Source organism: Pelobates fuscus, chromosome 7, assembly GCF_036172605.1.
Source record: "Pelobates fuscus isolate aPelFus1 chromosome 7, aPelFus1.pri, whole genome shotgun sequence".
NCBI lineage: Eukaryota > Metazoa > Chordata > Amphibia > Anura > Pelobatidae > Pelobates > Pelobates fuscus.
In genome coordinates this window covers 195,208,582-195,230,890 of record NC_086323.1, presented here as the reverse complement: position 1 = coordinate 195,230,890, position 22,309 = coordinate 195,208,582, and the positions used below count along the sequence as shown (strand labels likewise).

General features: G+C 42.3%; 2 protein-coding genes across 4 annotated transcripts in view; one reads left to right on the top strand and one right to left on the bottom strand.

Annotated features, from left to right (window-relative positions):
• The window catches only part of LOC134568430 (oocyte zinc finger protein XlCOF7.1-like), a 552,154-nt gene that overhangs the window by 308,345 nt on the left and 221,500 nt on the right, over nt 1-22,309 (top strand). The gene's annotated exons all lie outside the window — the stretch shown is intronic.
• Nucleotides 16,350-22,309, bottom strand: part of LOC134568429 (oocyte zinc finger protein XlCOF7.1-like) — a 409,837-nt gene continuing 403,877 nt past the window's right edge. For 2 of the 3 annotated variants that reach the window (XM_063427016.1, XM_063427015.1), the window contains exon 2: nt 16,350-18,064. In XM_063427016.1, the coding sequence (XP_063283086.1) occupies nt 16,470-18,014 (1,545 nt within the window). In that variant the 5' untranslated portion in view covers nt 18,015-18,064 and the 3' untranslated portion in view covers nt 16,350-16,469. Of the gene's footprint in view, nt 18,065-19,222; nt 19,236-22,309 lie in introns of those variants that run through there. The other variant, XM_063427017.1, reaches the window with a different exon arrangement.

The following is a 22,309-nucleotide window of genomic DNA, read 5'->3' as shown; positions in this document are numbered from 1 at the left end:
GCCAATCATATCTGGTGTCTCTATAGCATGCTTTAACAAAGAAAAAAGGTTTCCAGTGTAAGCTAATAGCAGCCAGTCAGTGTCCTTCAAGCGGCTCTGTCAGTCCTTCCTTCAGCGTGTGCTCTCCAGAACTGTTACAGTGCACATTGCCACTCATATCTGGTGTCTCTATAGCCTGCTTTTACAAAGAAAAAAGGTTTCCAGTGTAAGCTAATAGCAGCCAGTCAGTGTCCTTCAAGCGGCTCTGTCAGTCCTTCCTTCAGCGTGTGCTCTCCAGAACTGTTCCAGTGCACATTGCCACTCATATCTAGTGTCTCTATAGCGTGTTTTTACAAAGAAAAAAGGTTTGCAGTGTAAGCTAATAGCAGCCAGTCAGTGTCCTTCAAGCGGCTCTGTCAGGCCTACAGTGTGTGCTCTCCAGAACTGTTCCAGTGCACATTGCCAATCATATCTGGTGTCTCTATAGTGTGCTTTTACAAAGAAAAAAGGTTTCCAGTGTAAGCTAATAGCAGCCAGTCAGTGTACTTCAAGTGGCTCTGTCAGTCCTTCCTTCAGCATGTGCTCTCCAGAACTGTTACAGTCCACATTGCCACTCATATCTGGTGTCTCTATTGCGTGCTTTTACAAAGAAAAAAGGTTTCCAGTGTAAGCTAATAGCAGCCAGTCAGTGTCCTTCAAGCGGCTCTGTCAGGCCTACAGTGTGTGCTCTCCAGAACTGTTCCAGTGCACATTGCCAATTATATCTGGTGTCTCTATAGCTTGCTTTTACAAATAAAAAAGGTTTCCAGTGTAAGCTAATAGCAGCCAGTCAGTGTCCTTCAAGCGGCTCTGTCAGGCCTACAGTGTGTGCTCTCCAGAACTGTTCCAGTGCACATTGCCAATCATATCTGGTGTCTCTATAGCGTGCTTTTACAAAGAAAAAAGGTTTCCAGTGTAAGCTAATAGCAGCCAGTCAGTGTCCTTCAAGCGGCTCTGTCAGGCCTACAGTGTGTGCTCTCCAGAACTGTTCCAGTGCACATTGCCAATCATATCTGGTGTCTCTATAGCATGCTTTTACAAAGAAAAAAGGTTTCCAGTGTAAGCTAATAGCAGCCAGTCAGTGTCCTTCAAGCGGCTCTGTCAGGCCTACAGTGTGTGCTCTGCAGAAATGTGCCAGTGCACATTGCCACTCATATCTGGTGTCACAATAGCGTGCATTTAAAACCAAAAGACTTTTTCCACTGTTATAGATTGAATAGCAGTTACTGGTTTTCAAGCGGGTGTGTCAGGCCTATAGCGTGTACTCTGCAGACCTCTGCCATTGCACATTGCCACTCATATCTGGTCTCACAGTAGCTTGCACGCATAGTACCACTAATCCCCAAAAAAATGACAGGCAGAGGCAGGCCACCCCGCAGGGGCCGTCGTGGTCGTGGTGCTGTGATTCCCTTTTGCCCTAGAATAATGCCCAGTTTTCAGAAGCCACGTACCCTGAACTTGAAAAGTTCCGAGGACATAGTTGACTGGCTAACACAGGACACCCAATCTTCTACAGCCTCCGCTCTGAACCTTGACGCACCATCCTCCTCCAGCTTAGCTTCAGGCACCTCTCAAGATACCACTCACCCGCCTGCCGCCACCACCAAAACTAGCACCACAGACGCTTTACTTGGTATGTCAGAGGAGTTATTCACACATCCGTTTGAAGAAATGAGTGATGCGCAACCATTATTGACAGAGGATGTAGATAACAGGGATATGTCTCAGGCAGGCAGCATTAAACACATGGAGGTACGGTGTGATGATGATGATGTTGTACCCGCTGCTGCTTCCTTTTCTTAGTTGTCAGATACAAGTGAAGCGGTTGATGATGACGATGCGTCCATGGATGTCACGTGGGTGCCCGCTCGGCAAGAAGAAGAACAGGGCGAAAGTTCAAATGGGGAGACAGAGAGGAGGAGAAGACGAGTTGGAAGCATGGGGGGTCGTCGCAAGGAGCTAGTGGCACAGTCAGACAGCATGCATCGGCACCCGGGGTCAGCCCGACAGCACGCCAATCAACGCATGCTGTGTACACCACCAGAATGCCGTCATTGCAGAGCTCAGCAGTGTGGAATTTTTTTTGTGTGTCTGCCTCTGACAACAGCGATGCCATTTGCAACCTGTGCCAAAGGAAACTGAGTCGTGGGAGGTCCAACACCCACCTAGGTACAACTGCTTTGCGTAGGCACACGATCTCACATCACAAACGCCTATGGGATCAACACATGAGTACAAGCAGCACGCCTACTCTAAGCCGCCATCCTCCTCCTGGTCCAGCATCTTCAGCCACGTCAACCACTGATGTCCTCCTTGCCCCCTCTCAACCATCCGCCACTCCGTCTCCTGCCTTGAGCAGTTCCCGCTCATCTGCCCACAGTCATGTGTCTGTCAAGGACATGTTTGAGCGTAAGAAGCCAATGTCAGAAAGTCACCCCCTTGCCCAGCGTCTGACAGCTGGCTTGTCCGAACTATTAGCCCGCCAGCTTTTACCATACAATCTGGTGGAGTCTGAGGCGTTCAAAAAATGTGTAGCTATTGGGACACCGCAGTGGAAGGTACCCGGCCGGAATTTCTTTTCACAAAAGGCAATCCCCAACCTGTGCTCGATTGTGCAAAAGGAAGTAATGGCATGTCTGGCACACAGTGTTGGGGCAAGGGTCCATCTGACCACTGATACCTGGTCTGCAAAGCATGGTCAGGGCAGGTATATCACCTACACTGCGCATTGGGTAAACCTGCTGACGGCTGACAAGCATGGAATGCGTGGCATTGCAGAGGAGTCGGTGACACCGCCACGACTTGCAGGCAGTCCTGCTGCCACCTCCTCTACTCCTCCTACTCCATCCTCTTCCATAACCTCCTCGGCTGAGTCCTCTTGTGCTGCTGCGTCTTGCTCCACATCAACGGCACCCCCCCAGCTCCCCAGGTACTATTCCATATCCCGGATACGGCAGTGTCACACCGTCTTGGGTTTGACTTGCTTGAAAGCAGAGAGTCACACCGGACAAGCACTCCTGTCCGCCCTGAACGCACAGGTGGAAAAGTGGCTGACTCCGCAGCAACTGGATATCGGCAAAGTGGTGTGTGACAACGTAAAAAATTTGATAGCGGCATTGAAGTTGGGCAAGTTGACACATGTGCCGTGCATGGCACATGTTTGTAATCTGATCGTACAACGCTTTGTGCATAAGTACACAGGCGTACAGGACGTCCTTCTTGTCTCTGTACTTAACTGCCAACAGCTCCTCTTGGCGCCGAGCTGAGGTCTCCACCCTTCGTAGCCGGGTGCGTGCAAGTTGTCCTGGGAAACCTGTGCTGTTCTTTTTAATTGTGCCGCAAGCTACTGTATCAAAACAGTACAGTAGCTTGAACAAAGGGACACTTGTATAAAAATTGTCAGTATACAAGTGGTACCCTTTGTTCATCAGGGGGAATATCAGGTCCCAGACAATCTTGCCACTGGTTCCCATATGTTCTGGGCAACCTGGAGGGTCAAGGTGGCTATCCTTTTCCTCATACACCCGGAAGGCCTGAGTATACCCAGTCTCGCTATCACAGAGCTTATACATCTTTACACCATACCTAGAGCGCTTGGAAGGAACATACTGCTTGAATCCCAGCCTTTCCTTATACTTCATCAGGGATTCATCCACGCATATATTCCTTCCAGGTGTATAAGCCTCTGCAAACCTGGCAGCAAAGTGGGTAATCAGGGGGCGGAGTTTATACAGCCTGTCAAACTGGGGATGCTCCCTAGGGGGACACAGGCTGTTGTCGCTGAAGTGCATGAAATGCAGAATCATTTCATACCTCTTCCTCGACATACATTAGGAGTAAATGGGGGTAGAGCAGATGGGGCTACTGCTCCAGTAGGAGCGGATGGAGGGCTTCTTTATGATGCCCATCAGCATAGTCAATGCCCAGAATTTTTTTAATTCTGGCACAGTGTATATCTTTGCCAAACAAAAGTCCGGATTTTCAAAATTGATGGGCATATAAATTAGTTTGGGCGACAATGTTCATCAATACAGGGATCCTTAGGACAGGTGTCAATCCATATCTTCCAAGTGACCCTATGTAGGGGGAACAGTACCTATTCTGCTCTGTGTCAGTGTGTATCAGGGGTTTTGAGGACAGGTGTCAATCCATATCTGCCAAGTGACCCTATGTAGGGGGGGGGGGGGCAGTCTCTATTCTGCTCTGTGTCAGTGTGTATCATGGATCCTTAGGACAGGTGTCAATCCATATCTTCCAAGTGACCCTATGTAGGGGGAAGAGTCCCTATTCTGCTCTGTGTCAGTGTGTATCATGGATCCTTAGGATAGGTGTCAATCCATATCTTCCAAGTGACCCTATGTAGGGGGAACAGTCTCTATTCTGCTCTGTGCCAGTGTGTATCAGGGGCTTTGAGGACAGGTGTCAATCCATACCTGCCAAGTGACCCTATGTAAGGGGAACAGTCCCTATTCTGCTCTGTGTCAGTGTGTATCAGGGGTTTTGAGGACAGGTGTCAATCCATATCTGCCAAGTGACCCTATCTAGGGGGAACAGTCTCTATTCTGCTCTGTGTGAGGAGGAGGAACGGGAAATGAGTAGCTCGGCATCCAACCTTGTGCAAATGGGGTCTTTCATGCTGTCGTGCCTGTTGAGGGACCCTCGTATAAAAAGGCTGAAGGAGAACGAACTGTTCTGGGTGTCCACGCTACTAGACCCCCGGTATAAGCAGACAGTGGCGGAAATGTTACCGAATTACAATTCGGAAAGGATGCAGCATTTGCAAAATTAATTAAAAAGTGTGCTTTACACAGCGTATAAGGGTGATGTCACAGCACAACGGAAATCTAACAGGGGAAGAGGTGAAAGTGATCCTCCTCCTCCAGCTCCCACGACCACGCCATATCTGCCAAGTGACCCTATGTAGGGGGAACAGTCTCTATTCTGCTGTGTGTCAGTATGTATCATGGATCCTTAGGATAGGTGTCAATCCATACCTGCCAAGTGACCCTATGTAGGGGGAACAGTACCTATTCTGCTCTGTGTCAGTGTGTATCAGGGGTTTTGAGGACAGGTGTCAATCCATATCTGCCAAGTGACCCTATGTAGGGGGAACAGTCTCTATTCTGCTCTGGGTCATTGTGTATCATGGATCCTTAGGACTGGTGTCAATCCATATCTTCCAAGTGACCCTATGTAGGGGGAACAGTCCCTATTCTGCTCTGTGTCAGTGTGTATCAGGGATCCTTAGGACAGGTGTCAATCCATATCTTCCAAGTGACCCTATGTAGGGGGAACAGTCTCTATTCTGCTCTGTGTCAGTGTGTATCATGGATCCTTAGGACTGGTGTTAATCCATATCTGCCAAGTGACCCTATGTAGGGGGAACAGTCTCTATTCTGCTGTGTGTCAGTGTGTATCATGGATCCTTAGGACAGGTGTCAATCCATATCTTCCAAGTGACCCTATGTAGGTAGGGGGAACAGTCTCTATTCTGCTCTGTGTCAGTGTGTATCAGGGGTTTTGAGGACAGGTGTCAATCCATATCTTCCAAGTGACCCTATGTAGGGGGAACAGTACCTATTCTGCTCTGTGTCAGTGTGTATCAGGGGTTTTGAGGACAGGTGTCAATCCATATCTGCCAAGTGACCCTATGTAGGGGGGGGGGGGGGGTGGGACAGTCTCTATTCTGCTCTGTGTCAGTGTGTATCATGGATCCTTAGGACAGGTGTCAATCCATATCTTCAAAGTGACCCTATGTAGGGGGAACAGTCCCTATTCTGCTCTGTGTCAGTGTGTATCATGGATCCTTAGGATAGGTGTCAATCCATACCTGCCAAGTGACCCTATGTGGGGGGAACAGTCTCTATTCTGCTGTGTGTCAGTGTGTATCATGGATCCTTAGGACAGGTGTCAATCCATATCTTCCAAGTGACCCTATGTAGGGGGAACAGTCTCTATTCTGCTCTGTGTCAGTGTGTATCAGGGGCTTTGAGGACAGGTGTCAATCCATACCTGCCAAGTGACCCTATGTAAGGGGAACCGTCCCTATTCTGCTCTGTGTCAGTGTGTATCAGGGGTTTTGAGGACAGGTGTCAATCCATATCTGCCAAGTGACCCTATGTAAGGGGAACAGTCTCTATTCTGCTCTGTGTGAGGAGGAGGAACGGGAAATGAGTAGCTCGGCATCCAACCTTGTGCAAATGGGGTCTTTCATGCTGTCATGCCTGTTGAGGGACCCTCGTATAAAAAGGCTGAAGGAGAACGACCTGTTCTGGGTGTCCACGCTACTATACCCCCGCAATAAGCAGACAATGGCGGAAATGTTACCGAATTACAAGTCGGAAAGGATGCAGCATTTGCAAAATTAATTAAAAAGTATGCTTTAGACAGCATATAAGGGTGATGTCACAGCACAACGGGAATCTAACAGGGGAAGAGGTGAAAGTGATCCTCCTCCTCCTGCTCCCACGACCACGCCATATCTGCCAAGTGACCCTATGTAGGGGGAACAGTCCCTATTCTGCTCTGTGTCCGTGTGTATCATGGTCTCTGAGGACAGGTGTCAATCCATACCTGCCAAGTGACCCTATGTAGGGGGAACAGTCCCTATTCTGCCCTGTGTCCGTGTGCATCAGGGTCTCTGAGGACAGGTGTCAATCCATATGTCAAGGTGTCAATATGTCATATGTCAGGTGTCAATCCATATCCATTGTGATTTAGGAATGTTAGGTGATTTCTGCCCTTTATGGATTAAAAGCAGACTCTGCATCAACTGTGTAATTTTCCATGGGAGTTTTGCCATGGATCCCCCTCCGGCATGCCACAGTCCAGGTGTTCGTCCCCTTGAAACAACTTTTCCATCACTTTTGTGGCCAGAAAGAGTCCCTGTTGGTTTTAAAATTCACCTGCCCATTGAAGTCAATGGCGGTTCACGCGGTTCGCGAACATTTGAGGAAGTTAGTGTTCGCCGTTCGCGAACCGAAAATTTCGGGTTTGCGACATCACTATTGAGAACCTTTGGATGCAGCTTCTTTAAAGGTTCTAACCTTGAAAACTGTGTTTTTGTGGTCGTTTCTTCAGCTAAGAGGATAGTGGTTCTCCTTTCTTTCTCTCCTGACTTTACTATACTTCTTCCTGATAAGGTGATTATGTACCCTATGCCCTTATTTCATTTGAAAGTCGTCTCCTCCAAGGTTATCAACCAGCCTGTTTTTTCCTTCCTTTAGGGTCCACATTGGAATTTGTTTGGAGCCAACTGAATGTGGATTGGTCTAGACGAATTCATTTGGACCGTTCGTCTTCATATGGCATACTATCATCTATTTGTGAATTCTTTTGGTGTTTTTGTGGGGCAGTTTCCTCCAGTGCCTCTTTAGCTAGATGGCTGGTGGATAGTATTAAATTGGTTTATTCTTCCTCGAATCTACCTTTGCCTGCCTCCTTGAAAGTTCATTCTGCTAGTGTTATGACTGCCTCTTGGCAAATAAAGGCATGTGCTTCTCTGGAAGTTCTTTGCAATGCAGTTACCTGGTCTTCTTTCAACACTTTTTGTCGAGCGTTGCAACCTAGACTTATTCTCTGCCTCTGACGCAGTTTTTGGGGCACTGGGTGTTGCATTTTATTGCCTATTTTCCCGCCCTTAGTGTGGATCTCGATATGTCCCACTTGTACTGCCACCATTTGCCAGGAAAAACTGCAATTTTACTTACCGTAAATTCCTTTTTCCTTAATATCGTGGCAGTACAACACTCCCCCCCTTTATATATGTATATAGTTTTTTGGGTGTTTTAGAAGTTCACTGAAGTGTTCTCGATACGTACTGAGGTCTCTGGGCTGGTTGGGCCTCTTATACCTGGTAAGGGGAGGGACCTTTTTTATATTAATTATTTCTTTCAGATGCTTGGCCTGAGGGAAGAGTACATCCCACTTGTACTGCCATCATATTAAGGAAAAAGGAATTGCAGTTATATATATATATATAGATAGAGATATATAGATATTTAGATATATATATATATATATATATCTATATATATATATATATATATATCTATATATACAGGGAGTACAGAATTATTAGGCAAATTAGTATTTTGACCACATCATCCTCTTTATGCATGTTGTCTTACTCCAAGCTGTATAGGCTCGAAAGCCTACTACCAATTAAGCATATTAGGTGATGTGCATCTCTGTAATGAGAAGGGATGTGGTCTAATGACATCAACACCCTATATCAGGTGTGCATAATTATTAGGCAACTTCCTTTCCTTTGGCAAAATGCGTCAAAAGAAGGACTTGACAGGCTCAGAAAAGTCAAAAATAGTGAGATATCTTGCAGAGGGATGCAGCACTCTTAAAATTGCAAAGCTTCTGAAGCGTGATCATCGAACAATCAAGCGTTTCATTCAAAATAGTCAACAGGGTCGCAAGAAGCGTGTGGAGAAACCAAGGCGCAAAATAACTGCCCATGAACTGAGAAAAGTCAAGCGTGCAGCTGCCAAGATGCCACTTGCCACCAGTTTGGCCATATTTCAGAGCTGCAACATCACTGGAGTGCCCGAAAGCACAAGGTGTGCAATACTCAGAGACATGGCCAAGGTAAGAAAGGCTGAAAGACGACCACCACTGAACAAGACACACAAGCTGAAACGTCAAGACTGGGCCAAGAAATATCTCAAGACTGATTTTTCTAAGGTTTTATGGACTGATGAAATGAGAGTGAGTCTTGATGGACCAGATGGATGGATTGGTAAAGGGCAGAGAGCTCCAGTCCGACTCAGACGCCAGCAAGGTGGAGGTGGAGTACTGGTTTGGGCTGGTATCATCAAAGATGAGCTTGTGGGGCCTTTTCGGGTTGAGGATGGAGTCAAGCTCAACTCCCAGTCCTACTGCCAGTTTCTGGAAGACACCTTCTTCAAGCAGTGGTACAGGAAGAAGTCTGCATCCTTCAAGAAAAACATGATTTTCATGCAGGACAATGCTCCATCACACACGTCCAAGTACTCCACAGCGTGGCTGGCAAGAAAGGGTATAAAAGAAGAAAATCTAATGACATGGCCTCCTTGTTCACCTGATCTGAACCCCATTGAGAACCTGTGGTCCATCATCAAATGTGAGATTTACAAGGAGGGAAAACAGTACACCTCTCTGAACAGTGTCTGGGAGGCTGTGGTTGCTGCTGCACACAATGTTGATGGTGAACAGATCAAAACACTGACAGAATCCATTGATGGCAGGCTTTTGAGTGTCCTTGCAAAGAAAGGTGGCTATATTGGTCACTGATTTGTTTTTGTTTTGTTTTTGAATGTCAGAAATGTATATTTGTGAATGTTGAGATGTTATATTGGTTTCACTGGTAAAAATAAATAATTGAAATGGGTATATATTTGTTTTTTGTTAAGTTGCCTAATAATTATGCACAGTAATAGTCACCTGCACACACAGATATCCCCCTAAAATAGCTATAACTAAAAACAAACTAAAAACTACTTCCAAAAATATTCAGCTTTGATATTAATGAGTTTTTTGGGTTCATTGAGAACATGGTTGTTGTTCAATAATAAAATGAATCCTCAAAAATACAACTTGCCTAATAATTCTGCACTCCCTGTATAGTAATATAATTTAATTTATATTTAATTAGATATTTACTATTGATGCTGGTTTCCTTGGCTGGCGCAGGGTAGTGAGAGTTGGTGTTCTATCAGATTCAGAAGGTATCTGAATCTGATAGAAAACTGGGGCTACAGGAATGGGAGGGCAGTGGGCGGTGAACTGAGATGTCACTCAGTTCGCCGCTCGTGAACGCGCACACCGCGCACATGCGCGGTGTGCATAGAAATTCTTCCCATTGAGATTCATTGAAGTCAATGAATCTCTATTAGAAGATTTTCATTGGCTGAGCGCTGCGCTGGACGCGCATGCGCTTTGCGGCCGCAATGATTTCCTATGAGAGGAAATTCATTGGCGGACAGCGGGGAAAACAGTCAGCAGACCCGATGACTGCGCGGGAGGTGTCGACTATCGGTGACGTAGCGCTACAAAGAAGGTAAGTAAAAGGGGTATTTAGAATAGAATTTAAAAGTTAAAAGTGGGGTTAGGAGGGGCACTGAGTAGTCAGGTATAGAATAGGGCTGTTAAATCAGGTAGTTTAGTGGTGCCTAGAGTGGTCCTTTAACTGCTCGATGAATGGGCGCTGGTGTATAACCCCCACCTAGGATTCTATGGTTCTCACTTGGAATGATAAGATCAGGATGCCAGGTATAAAAGGTATTAAAAAATAATTTATTGGTACAAAGATATATATAAAATAATCTACAATGCATTTCGCCTTGCAAGGCTTTTTCAAGTAGATAAAAATAGGTAAAACAGTTAACCTGGCATCTTATATTTTATATAGGAGACAAGTGATGGTAACATTGATTGAATTTTGCGCCAAAATTACATCATGTGGGCGGGTCTATGACCACATGTTTTTATAAAAACATAATAATGATATATACATACATAAGATAAAACTGTATTGTTCCTATTTCATGGTAATTAACTTCTTATGTAAAAACGAGGCTCATATTCAAAGTTATAATGGGTTTTAACATGTCATGTGACGATCGGTAACACGTCCGTATCACCTGACATGTTAGACCATTTCCGGGTTCGGGAGAGGATCTTGTGCGCATGTGTGTACGAGCCTCCCCTGATTGCTCATGTCTGCAAATAGGTGGGAACGGGAATATGAAAGCAGCCCTCCATATTACGTTTGGCAGTGTCCCACACAGTATATGGAAGGGCATATTTAACTTCCGCATCACGTGAGCGGACCTACGGTATAATACTCTTTATCCTCTCTATTTAGTTATTTGCTTAAAGTTATAATGTAGGATTGTTGTGGTATATGAGACTATAAGTCTCTATGCTAATAGGTAGTTAAATGTTTAATATTAAATGGATACTTCTTATTGTATAAATACAACCGGAAGTTTGGTGTTAAATAGAGAATGATTACTACTATTAAAAGCTAGTAAAAGAGAAGAAAGGTTGTTGGTAAAAAAATATTTATATAAAACTTGATATTAATAAAAAGATGGACTCTTCATATCAATATAAGATAATATTAAACATATTATGATAATGATTAATGAAATAAATAGTGATATGAAAAAATATGTATAGAGTATGGATAAAAAATGTTGAGGGGTATGGATTTTTGTAAAATTATTTGTAATTATGCATTTAAAATATGGCGACCCCCCCCTAAAAACAATATTAGGTTTATCTGTGATAATGTTTTTTAAAATCTCATCTTGTTTTAGTATATACCAATGCTTGTTTACAATTTTTCTTACCATACTATTTGTATTATTAAAATCAAAGACAATTGGTAATGAGATAGGGTTGTCAGTATTTCTCTTTTTATATTCTAGAAGTTCAGATCTATTACTATTTGTAATTGTTGTTATCTTATCATCTAATGTTTCTCTTGATATTTCTTTTCGATGAATTTATTTTTTAGTATGGTAGATTGTTCATCAAAATCTTGTAGATTTGAGCAATTTCTTCTTAGGCGGAGAAACTGACTTTTAGGAAGCCCATGTAACCAGGGCTTATGGTGGCAGCTAGAGATATCTATTTTGTTGCTACAGACTTTTTTTTTTTTTTTAAATGTTTTTTGTATTTACTTTATTGTCTCGTATGAAAATTTGTAGATCTAAAAAATTAATAAGGGTTTTGCTGTATTCCCATGTTAGGATAATCCCCGTATCATTAACGTTAAGATAATTTTTTTTTCCCTAAATGAACATATGCCGTCCTGAGGGGGCATGGGTGGAGGGCAAACTTGGTGTCCTACTTCCAATATATCGATGATATGTTCTTAATTTGGGAAGGAACAGAAGACTCCCTAAAAAAAATGTTTAATTATCTTAACATTAATGATAAGGGGATTATCCTAACATGGGAATACAGCAAAACCCTAATTAATTTTTTAGATCTACACATTTTGGTGTCTTTTTTGGAAATGTGTCTCCTGAATTAGTGCTATATGTGCGTTGTGTTTTTTTGCCGCCATCAGGGCTAGTCTCCGTTTGTGGGATGAATTTAGGCCCTTGGCAGTTAGGAAGAAAATGTTAAGCAACATAGTATTGGCGTGTCGTGTCTCTTGTCTATGTTGAGTGCATGTAAAGGCATATTGGTTGTCCTTTTTTTCTATAGGTTGTGAAGGATGCATGTGGTACACAGGAGTATAATTATTTTTGTGCAATTCGTTGAGGTTTTTTTTCAAGAGTAGTTTGTCTTTGAGGGGGGAGGGAACTTGTAGGAAGGGGGAAAACATATAACATAAAAAAACATATACAACAATTATGTCTCCAGGGTGAGACTTGGTCATGAAACGGTTAACAGGCTGTAAAGCCTACATGGGGGAGAACCCTTATTTGGCCTCCGTACAAGGTTATCACATATTGTATAGGGGAGATCCCCGACCGAGTTTAACTCGGCTGATACCTTACGTGCCTATGGTTTGGTACCATGTGTGATGGTACTAGAATGGTGGCTCAATGATTGACTAGCATGGCTACTGAACTTCAGTTATAACAATGCATACTAATCATAATGGTACAAGATCCTATGTATATAGAATATTTATGGTTTTGACAATATCAAGGCATTGGTAATCTACAACCATCAAGTATTATATTTTCACTTAGCTGTGGCTGCAGTGAGCCATGTGTGAGACAGCTTAGTTGGTGATTTGGATGAATGTCTCTGATTTGGGGACTTGGAGTTTTCGTCAACGTTTATTTTCCATTCAGCTACTAGTTTTTCTCCATCTTTGGGGGTGAGAAGAGGATGTTCTGTGCCTTTGCGTCATACTATGAGTCGTGTTGGAAACCCCCATTTGTACGGGACATTCTTTGTGCGTAGCGCTTTTGTAATTGATATGAAAGTCCTTCTTGTCACCAACGTGGCCACTGACAGGTCTGTATATAGTTGGATCTTGTTGTATTCACCTGGGAGCTTTTGCATTTTCCTGGCTGCTTGCATGATTTCTTCTTTCGTGGTGTAATAATGAACCCTTGTGAAGGTGTCTCGCTGGACCGTGGATGGTAGGGCCTGGATAGTCTGTGAATCCTATCTAGTAGTAGAGCAGAAGCTGGGATATTTGGGAGCAGTGTTTGGAAGAGTGTTCTTGCATATGTCCCCAGGTCTGTCGGGCTAACTCTGCCAGTTTGTTAAGTATGGAGTCTATTTTAGCATCCATTGTTTCATAGGCTGAGGCCACATTGTTATGCGCCGAGATTATTTCTTCAGTTTTTGTTTCTAAGTAATCTGTGCATTCTCCTAAGCTTCTTACTTCTGTTCTAATGTCTTCTTCAAATTTTGCAAAGTCTGCTTGTAGTGATGGTCGTAATTCAATCAGCATTTTTTGGATTGAGGAGTCAGTGGCAGGAGTAGCTTTTGGTGAGATGGTGGTGTAACGTAACTCCCCGTACTCCGACCGAGTACCTTCCGTTGATGGCCGCTTCCTAGCTTGCGCCAAGGACCACAAGCACCGCACCGGACACCACAACCACTGCAGACTCCACAACCGCCGTAGCTTAACTGGAATCTCGCCGTCTTCTGTCCCCCCTGGATCAGCTTCTGTCCTCCAGGACCGTGTGGGGAAGACCTCTCCTCCAGGAGAGCGTATCAGTAACAAGCTCTTAAAAGAGCTAAGTGATTAAAGTTCAAGGGAGTATGCAGAGCATAGCAATCCCCAGTGTTAGTATAGCTGTCCCCTTCAATCATGAGACAAGACTACGTGTTGAGGGTCAAGAAGAACTGTCTCCAATGAGCATTAATTGCTGCTTTTATGCAGGATTTTACAGGATAGACACCACCCACTGGACCTTGTGGGGCACCAACAATACAAAAAAAAACAAAAAAAAAACATTTTTATAACCAGCATAATTGGGGGACAAACATATCCAAAATTTACTTGAATCGGTTAAGTGGTTCAGGAGGTAGGTGGAAGTCATATTTTGACCGAGGAGGGACAAAAGAGCCAGTTCCAAATGGTTTGGCAGTGTCCCTGGGACAACGCCCTGATGGAGAACAATGGGACAGGGGGAAGGGAAGAGGCACACCTTCCCATGGATTTAAAGGGCAGAAAAAATGTCCCAAAAGATTCAATATGTCCATAAACTGTTTATAAAGGGCCATACACTGTTTTTAAAGGGTCATGTGGCAGGAGGCTGGCAATCAGTCCTCTCCAATGCCCAGTGGCAAATGGCAGTTTGTCACAGGTGGTTTAGTCGCTTTGTTCGGAACTCGAGGCCAGTGATGTGCCCACAAGCGCCATCTTGCGTGTGGCGTTCCGGCGATGTTAAGGCCATGATTTGTAATGTCGTCGGTTTGAGCTGTGTATTTCTGCTAATTTAGATGTTTTTTGTCTGGATAAGCTCTTCTAATCGCTGCGATGAGCGAGTTTTCTCCAGGAGCTGATCGCTCCGTCTGTCTTCTCCAGCGGTGAGGCCATGCCCCCTATTTACATTTTTTTCTGCCTAAGGATAGAGTTAATGCAGTATCTGACTCAATTATCTCCCAAGCCGAGGGGAGGGATTGTATGTTTGCTATGGGAGTGTCATGCGTTTAAACTCGCGTTTAAATTGTTATTAGTCTGTGACTTTATTCTGTAGTACCCCACAAGGTCTATGTGGCATCCCCCTTGCATGGGGATGGTCATAAAAGGCCAAGTATGGCACCATTAAAATTAGTTTCTGCCTACCCTCAACATAGAGTCTTATCTCGTGTGGGGGGGGGGGGGGTGAGCAACTGTATCTGCTCTGCCATATCACAATACTCCCCTGGGTTCTAATCACGAGGCACCAAATTGCTGGGGATTCAGTAGGGAGCCTCACAGTGCTCCCTGTGACCCCTGGCAGCCTAAATGCATCCCCATCACCTCCCTCCTTCTTTCCCTCAGACTGAACTGTCACAGTCCAAGGGAAAATTACCTGTGGGCAAGTGCCCCCGCTCCCTCCCTTGTCCTACCCTGCTGATGACCATGGATTCAGTCAACATATGTTCCTCCTGCATCAAGCAGGGTACTACCACTCGTTGCAGGGAACAGTTTGACTTTTTCTACAGTAATCTTCTTGCAGCAAAATATTTAGATATTGATCCAGTAATAATTCAGACTTAAATCTTTCCCATGCTTTTTCTACCATTAAATGTAGGAAATTAGTTAATCCTGAAATGTTTGTCACATCAGATTTCCAATAATCGAATCAGATTGTCTTGCAGCCTTAAAATGTATATTTATTTAAACATACACAACATCCAAAAATAAGAAAGTCGTTGCACACGTCTGTACCAATACAGCAATATGTATGCACTTCAAGTTAATATTCATTTTTGATGTTAAGTATTGGTGGTGACTATATTTGCAAAAAGCTTTTATATGTCTAAGAATTCAGTTAATTAGGAGGCGTACACATGAGGATAAGGCTATTTGATTCTTTAAAATATGTGTAAAAAAGGGTTGTGGCTTAATAACCATTCTACCCAATCTAGGATTAAAGCCATACATTATGAAAATAGATAACTTTTTTTTGGGGGGGGGGGGGGTTTACTGTATGTATTGGGGCTGATGTGTACTATGGTCGTTGCTGCTGCCAAAGAGTAATGCGAGTTTGAGCGCAGGACTTGTTTTTGTGTATTTATAAAAATGGTTATACTTGAATGGAAAATATAATTTACACAAAGAATTTTACTATATATGTTTAAATGAATGCATTCAGAAAGAGGCCCTTCTTAATACACATGGGAGTCTGACCTGGAATGCTGGGTCAAAGGTTATAATAACAATGGGTCTTCAATCTATCTGAACAAGAACCATATTTGTCGACCATTGACATACAATGGACATATGACCTATAATTAATACTAGATGACTAGGTGGAGACTCTCAGTTTCTGTGTATGAAAGAATTCTGAAATTATATTATTTGCAACTAATTTATTAGTTATAATCTCCGCTGCATTGTATGGCTTAAGGAAAAAAAAAACCCTAGAAAATTAGTAGTAAACATAACTGTTGCTTGAAGTCTGCATTAACATGGGGGCTGGTGAAACTAGCCTCTCTCTTGGAATGTCCAAGGTTATTGTGTCCTGGGAAAAGAATAAAGGACCCCAGAGGATAATTAGTGTAAACTAATTTGCATTCCTCAGTCAGAGCTCTGGTCTCCTATTCCAGTTCCAGTTCATATTATTCTTGGTATGAATAATTTGTAAATACATTTATTGTGAGTGCTACTATCAAAGTTACTATTTGTTGTGTGAGCCTGAGGAAAATCACAATTCAAGATTTTATTTCTATAATAATCCATAGATGCATTATAAAATCACCTCACTTGTGTGAGTTCTCTGATGTCTAACAAGACTTGAATGTTGCCCAAACCAATTTCTACATACTCAACATGAGAACGGTTTCTCTCCTGTATGTTTTCTCTGATGACAGACAAGCTGTGCCTTTTTGACAAAACATTTTTCACATTCAGAACATGAGAACAGTTTCTCTCCTGTGTGTGTTCTTTGATGACGAACTAGCTCTGCATTTGTGACAAAACATTTTTCACATTCAGAACATGAGAATGTTTTTTCTCGTGTGTGTGTTCTTTGATGACTGACAAGATTTGAATGATGCCCAAAACATTTTCCACATTCAGAACATGAGAACGGTTTCTCTCCTGTGTGTGTTCTCTGATGACGGACAAGCTCTGCATTTGTGACAAAACATTTTTCACATTCAGAACATGTGAACGGTTTCTCTCCTGTGTGTGTTCTCTGATGACGGACAAGATGTGAATTTGTGACAAAACATTTTTCACATTCAGAACATGAGAATGGTTTCTCTCCTGTGTGTGTTCTCTGATGACGGACAAGAGGTGCCTTTTTGACAAAACATTTTCCACATTCAGAACATGTGAACGGTTTCTCTCCTGTGTGTGTTCTTTGATGACGAACTAGCTCTGCATTTGTGTAAAAACATTTTCCACATTCAGAACATGAGAATGGTTTCTCTCCTGTGTGAGTTCTCTGATGACAGACAAGCTCTGAATTTATGAAGAAACTTTTTCCACATTCAGAACATGAGAATGGTTTCGCTCCTGTGTGAGTTCTCTGATGACGGACAAGCTCTGAATTTATGAAGAAACTTTTTCCACATTCAGAACATGAGAATGGTTTCGCTCCTGTGTGACCTCTCTGATGAAGGGCAAGTTCTCCTTTCCCAGCAAAACATTTCCCACATTTACTACATAAGAAAGGCTTCTCTCCTGTGTGAGTTCTCTGATGTCTAACAAGATTTGAATGATGCCCAAAACTATTTCCACATACAGAACATGAAAATGGTTTCTCTCCTGTGTGAGTTCTCTGATGACGGACAAGCTCTGAATTTATGAAGAAACTTTTTCCACATTCAGAACATGAGAATGGTTTCGCTCCTGTGTGAGTTCTCTGATGACGGACAAGCTCTGAATTTATGAAGAAACTTTTTCCACATTCAGAACATGAGAATGGTTTCGCTCCTGTGTGAGTTCTCTGATGACGGACAAGATGTGCCTTTTTGACAAAACTTTTTCCACATTCAGAACATGAGAATGGTTTCGCTCCTGTGTGAGTTCTCTGATGAAGGGCAAGTTCTCCTTTCCCGGCAAAACATTTCCCACATTTACTACATAAGAAAGGCTTCTCTCCTGTGTGAATTCTCTGATGACAGACAAGCACTGCTTTAGTGATAAAACATTTTCCACATTCAGAACATGAGAACGGTTTCTCTCCTGTGTGGGTTCTCTGATGGTTAACACAATTCAAATTAAGTGCAAAACATTTTCCACATTCAGAACACGAGAAAGGTTTGGGGTTTATGTTTACTATCTCCTTTGAGAACATACAGGAATCTGAAAAAATGCTTGATTTTTCAGAGTTAGAATTGGTTCTGTTAATAGATTTCTTCATAGCCTTGCTTCATGTATTTCTGTTCTTGTCTCCTCTCCTGACAAATACACCTGAAAGAAATATATTGGGAGTTAAAGGAAATTGCTATACTTAGAAAAACAGACAATATTTGCATAATATATAAGAGATACCGCCATCAGGTGTCATAGTGCTTGCAAAGAAATCAAGCATTTTGTGTGCATTAAACCATTCACTAACAAAATTGTGTATATAGGTGATACTCAAAAAATTGGAATATCTTGTGCAATAAGGATGGTCATCCTGGGGGCGTGACCAGATGTAGGAAGAGATGGCAGCATACTGAGAGCTCTGCTGTCTCGGGCTCCTGAAACGCGTCTAATACAACCTTTTGACCGTAGTCCTCGGTAATAGCCCAGCTCTAAACTTAATTAAAACGAGCATCGAAATGTCTCACCACACGAAAAAGACCGTGGAGGTTAAAGACAATAATGTGTGCTAGTGAGTGGAGCAATTTTACCATATATGAGACAGAAAGATTATTGGTAGTAATTCACAGGTTGCAAAGTATCGCTTTAAGGAATGCTATGGTAGAATTCCAATAGGAAAAAAAGGACATAAATGTATTATCTGCCACATGCAGAAAAAATGGTACATATATACATAAAATATAATAAAAGGAAAAAAAAGGATAGGGTGACAAGCCCCTTACTAGATTTGTTGGTGAGTGTAACACCTATATGCAAACTCACTATAAGAGCTTATGTGTTGGGGTGGCAGGCTGCTCTGTCCGGCGTTCTCCCTGTTCGGCTGCAAGAAATTCTCCACATGTGTTGCCATATACCGGAACAAACGCCTCAGGACTCCGTGGTCTGCAAGCTCCTCCCCCTTTTGTGACGTCAACGCGTTTCGCCAATCGACTTCCTCAGGACGTGCTCACAACCTCCATCTTGGTTGTGGGCTTAAAAAGGGCATCAGTCCCTCATGATTGGTTATTGGTAATTCAATAAAAAAGACAAGTCGACCTTCTTTGCAGCCAGGACGCCACAAAACAAACACGCTGATAACCACTCTGAAATCCAAGCACAAGATGGTGTTGGTTCTGATCCAGACACAGACCAAATTGAAACGGCTGAAAAATCAGATAGCTTGCTAACTCCAAATCTTTTACAAGCAATGCTAGATGCAGCAGTCACTAAAATGCAGATCACAGTCACAGAAGCTATAGCTGACTTTAAAAAGGATCTTACGGATCTGGATATTCAGACATCTCATCTGGAGGAAAAGGTAGATGTTATAAATGTGGCTCATATAACCTTGGGAGATCGCTTGAATACTCTACAAGATAAATTATTTATGCATGAATTAAAACTTGCGAATGTAGAAGATAGATCAAGTCGCAACAATCTTAGATTACACGGGGTATCAGAAGAAGTAGGAGCACAGGATATAACAGCTTTCACAACAGTTATTCCAAGCTATCCTGACGGATTTACCACTCAATATGTTCCTTTTGGATCGCATACATAAACTCCCCCGACCGCAACATTTGCCTGCCTCCACGCCAAAGGATGTGCTTATGAGGCTCCATTACTATCATGTAAAGGAACAGATACTGCATGTACATAGATCTAATCAAGATTTACTGGAAAAATATAGAAACGTCCTCCTATTTTCAGACCTCTCAGCAGAAACATTATGAGGCAGAAGACCCTTCAAGAATATTGCTAAATCATTACAACATCATAATATCCCTTACAGATGGGACTATCCAGCTAAACTTCTCATTACTAAAGGAGGGAAACTCATAGCTGCTTCACCTTCAGAAGGGTTAGATCGGTTACACAAATGGGGACTAGTTAAAGATCTCAAATTTAAGTCTACAAGCTCGACTAAAACAACATGTGATGAAGTGCGCATGTTACACCGAAAAAAGATTAAGACTGACCTCCTGAGAATAATCAAGGGTTTGGCAATCTTATATATTATTGAACTGATCAAATGTTTAAATGTTCCATCGATAATTACTATTAACCCAACAACCTATATGGGCTTAATTGAATTATATAGTAACTAAAGCATATTGATATTGCATCAGTTAAACCTTACTACAGAAGATGAAACAGGGACAGGATATCTGACCCAGAAGAAAATGTAATTTGTAACGGGTTTTTTTTTTGATTCTTTTTGTATCAGGCTCACTTCAAATTAACAAAAGTGTATTTATGTTCACAGGTATAACTCTTTCAACCGCCAAGGCACTGAAGTTACTTTTTTAAGTACTAGTAAATGCTTGGCAATGTTATATTATGCTTACATATGTATCCCCTTGTAGCATTGCAGTCAACAAGGGTCTAATTGAATTACAGTTAAAGGGCAACAGCACTATACTACATATGGTTAAGTTACCTATGGGAAATAAATTAATTTGTTAATAGCCTCTGCCTGGTACCAAGTGGCAACTCTCCTGTTCCCCACGGTATTTACAAAATCCTTTTCGCAAGTATTTAATATTGTTGAATTTTATGGTGCAATGTATCCGATCAGTATTTTAAGCTACGCCGTATTTAAAGCTATGCAGAAATTTAATAGAACTATGTCTAAGGAGCACCTGATATTGTGACGAGAGCAATCTCGCCACATTGCATTGGAGAAGCCTGGTTGCTCGCCTGCTGCCTTTGGACTATGGCCCCATGTTAAAAGACATCTTTTTCACTGCAGAAAAGACTTATTCATGCTTTTCTGCCGGGTGTTCGGTAGATTCTCGGATTTACTGAATGAACTCATAACCCAGATAGGTATGCCATGGAGCCTATTCATGTAATAAAAGACTTTGGCTCCATGGCAATTTAACTGTGTGTGTTTGTGGTCTGAGCGCCATTCAGTATTAATGTGCGCTCAGACCTAAGCTATCTGGGCATATGTTGCATGTCTGTATTTTATGTCATAAATGTAACCTTGTGTATTTTATTGTATTTTACTGTCTTTTTGCTGCCATGTGTTCAATGGAGTTTTGCCTCTGTCTTTGGAGATAATTGTATTACTTCTAATTATCTCCAGGATAGAAGACTCTGTGGAACTAGTTTTGGGCAGAAAAGCCATGCTTCCTGTGGTCACAAAGGACTACGATCTATCTTTTGAACCACTGGACGTATGTTTTGACGTATGTTTGTATTTGGAGTATGCTGATTCTGAAAATGTAAGTTTTATGTGAATGTGATGCATACTTTTCAAGTTATGAATAATGTGGAAAAATTTTATTTCTCTGCTTGTGCTAATTAAATGACCCATTGTGTAAGGTAATTGAATCACAGGCAGAGGGGAGGATTTTGTGTGGGAGTGTCTGAGTGTATTGTATGTGTTTATTGGTTGTGTTCCAAAACCCTGTGGGTGGTACTAATGTGTATATAAGAACAATAAACCCACAGCTCTGTCTGTTCACTGCTTGACCCTCAACACGGAGCTTTGTCTCGTTCTTGGGGGGATTTATTGTATGCTGTTCCAGTTTGACTGCTAGGATTGTAAACCTATTCTTATGGTTTTTCCTATTCGGCTGTTTACAGCATTCGTAGGGTTTCCTGTTCAGCGGATTGGTGTTCTGCAGTAGCTGTGCCTGTGCATCTGAAAGGGGGAATATCGCCTAAACGGTTTTAACCCCTGGTGTGCAAAACCGTCCGTTACAGATATTTTATAAAATGTTACTATATTACTTGCAAAAGCGATGATACACAGCTTACTGGACTAGAGGCACTATAACTTAGTTTTTTTTTTTTTCTGCATCACGGTCATATTATGCTTAAACTACCCGTTATAAATTAACGTCCAGTGCCTGTAGGTAATTCTAACGCTTTTTACGGCGACCCCTTATGTTTAAACAATTCTTTAACAACAATACTTTAGACCCTATAGTTTATTTAAATTATGAATGTATAGTCTTTATGAGTTTAGCTTGACTCTGTCAAAGCTGTGACTGAGGTGTGCGGTAGGTTGACAATGCCTATTATGGAAGGCGTTGTCGACTTATTGTATATTGTAAGTATGGCTCATAAATTAAGCCATATAATACTGATCTATGTAAATTTCAGCTTGGACATGTAATGCTGGAATAGCCCACTTGTCACACAGTTTTCACTAAAGAGTTAATTTAAAAAAAAAAAAAAAAAAATTAGCCCATTAGATGAGTAAACTTCATCTATTATTACTAGGGAAATGGCTGTTCCTTGAAATGATTTCTCTAATGGGGACGACCTAATTTTAAGTGAGCCCAGGACTGCCATCACCTAAACCTGACCCGATCACGTTACCCTCATTTAAGAAGTGCCATTGTCCCGCACATA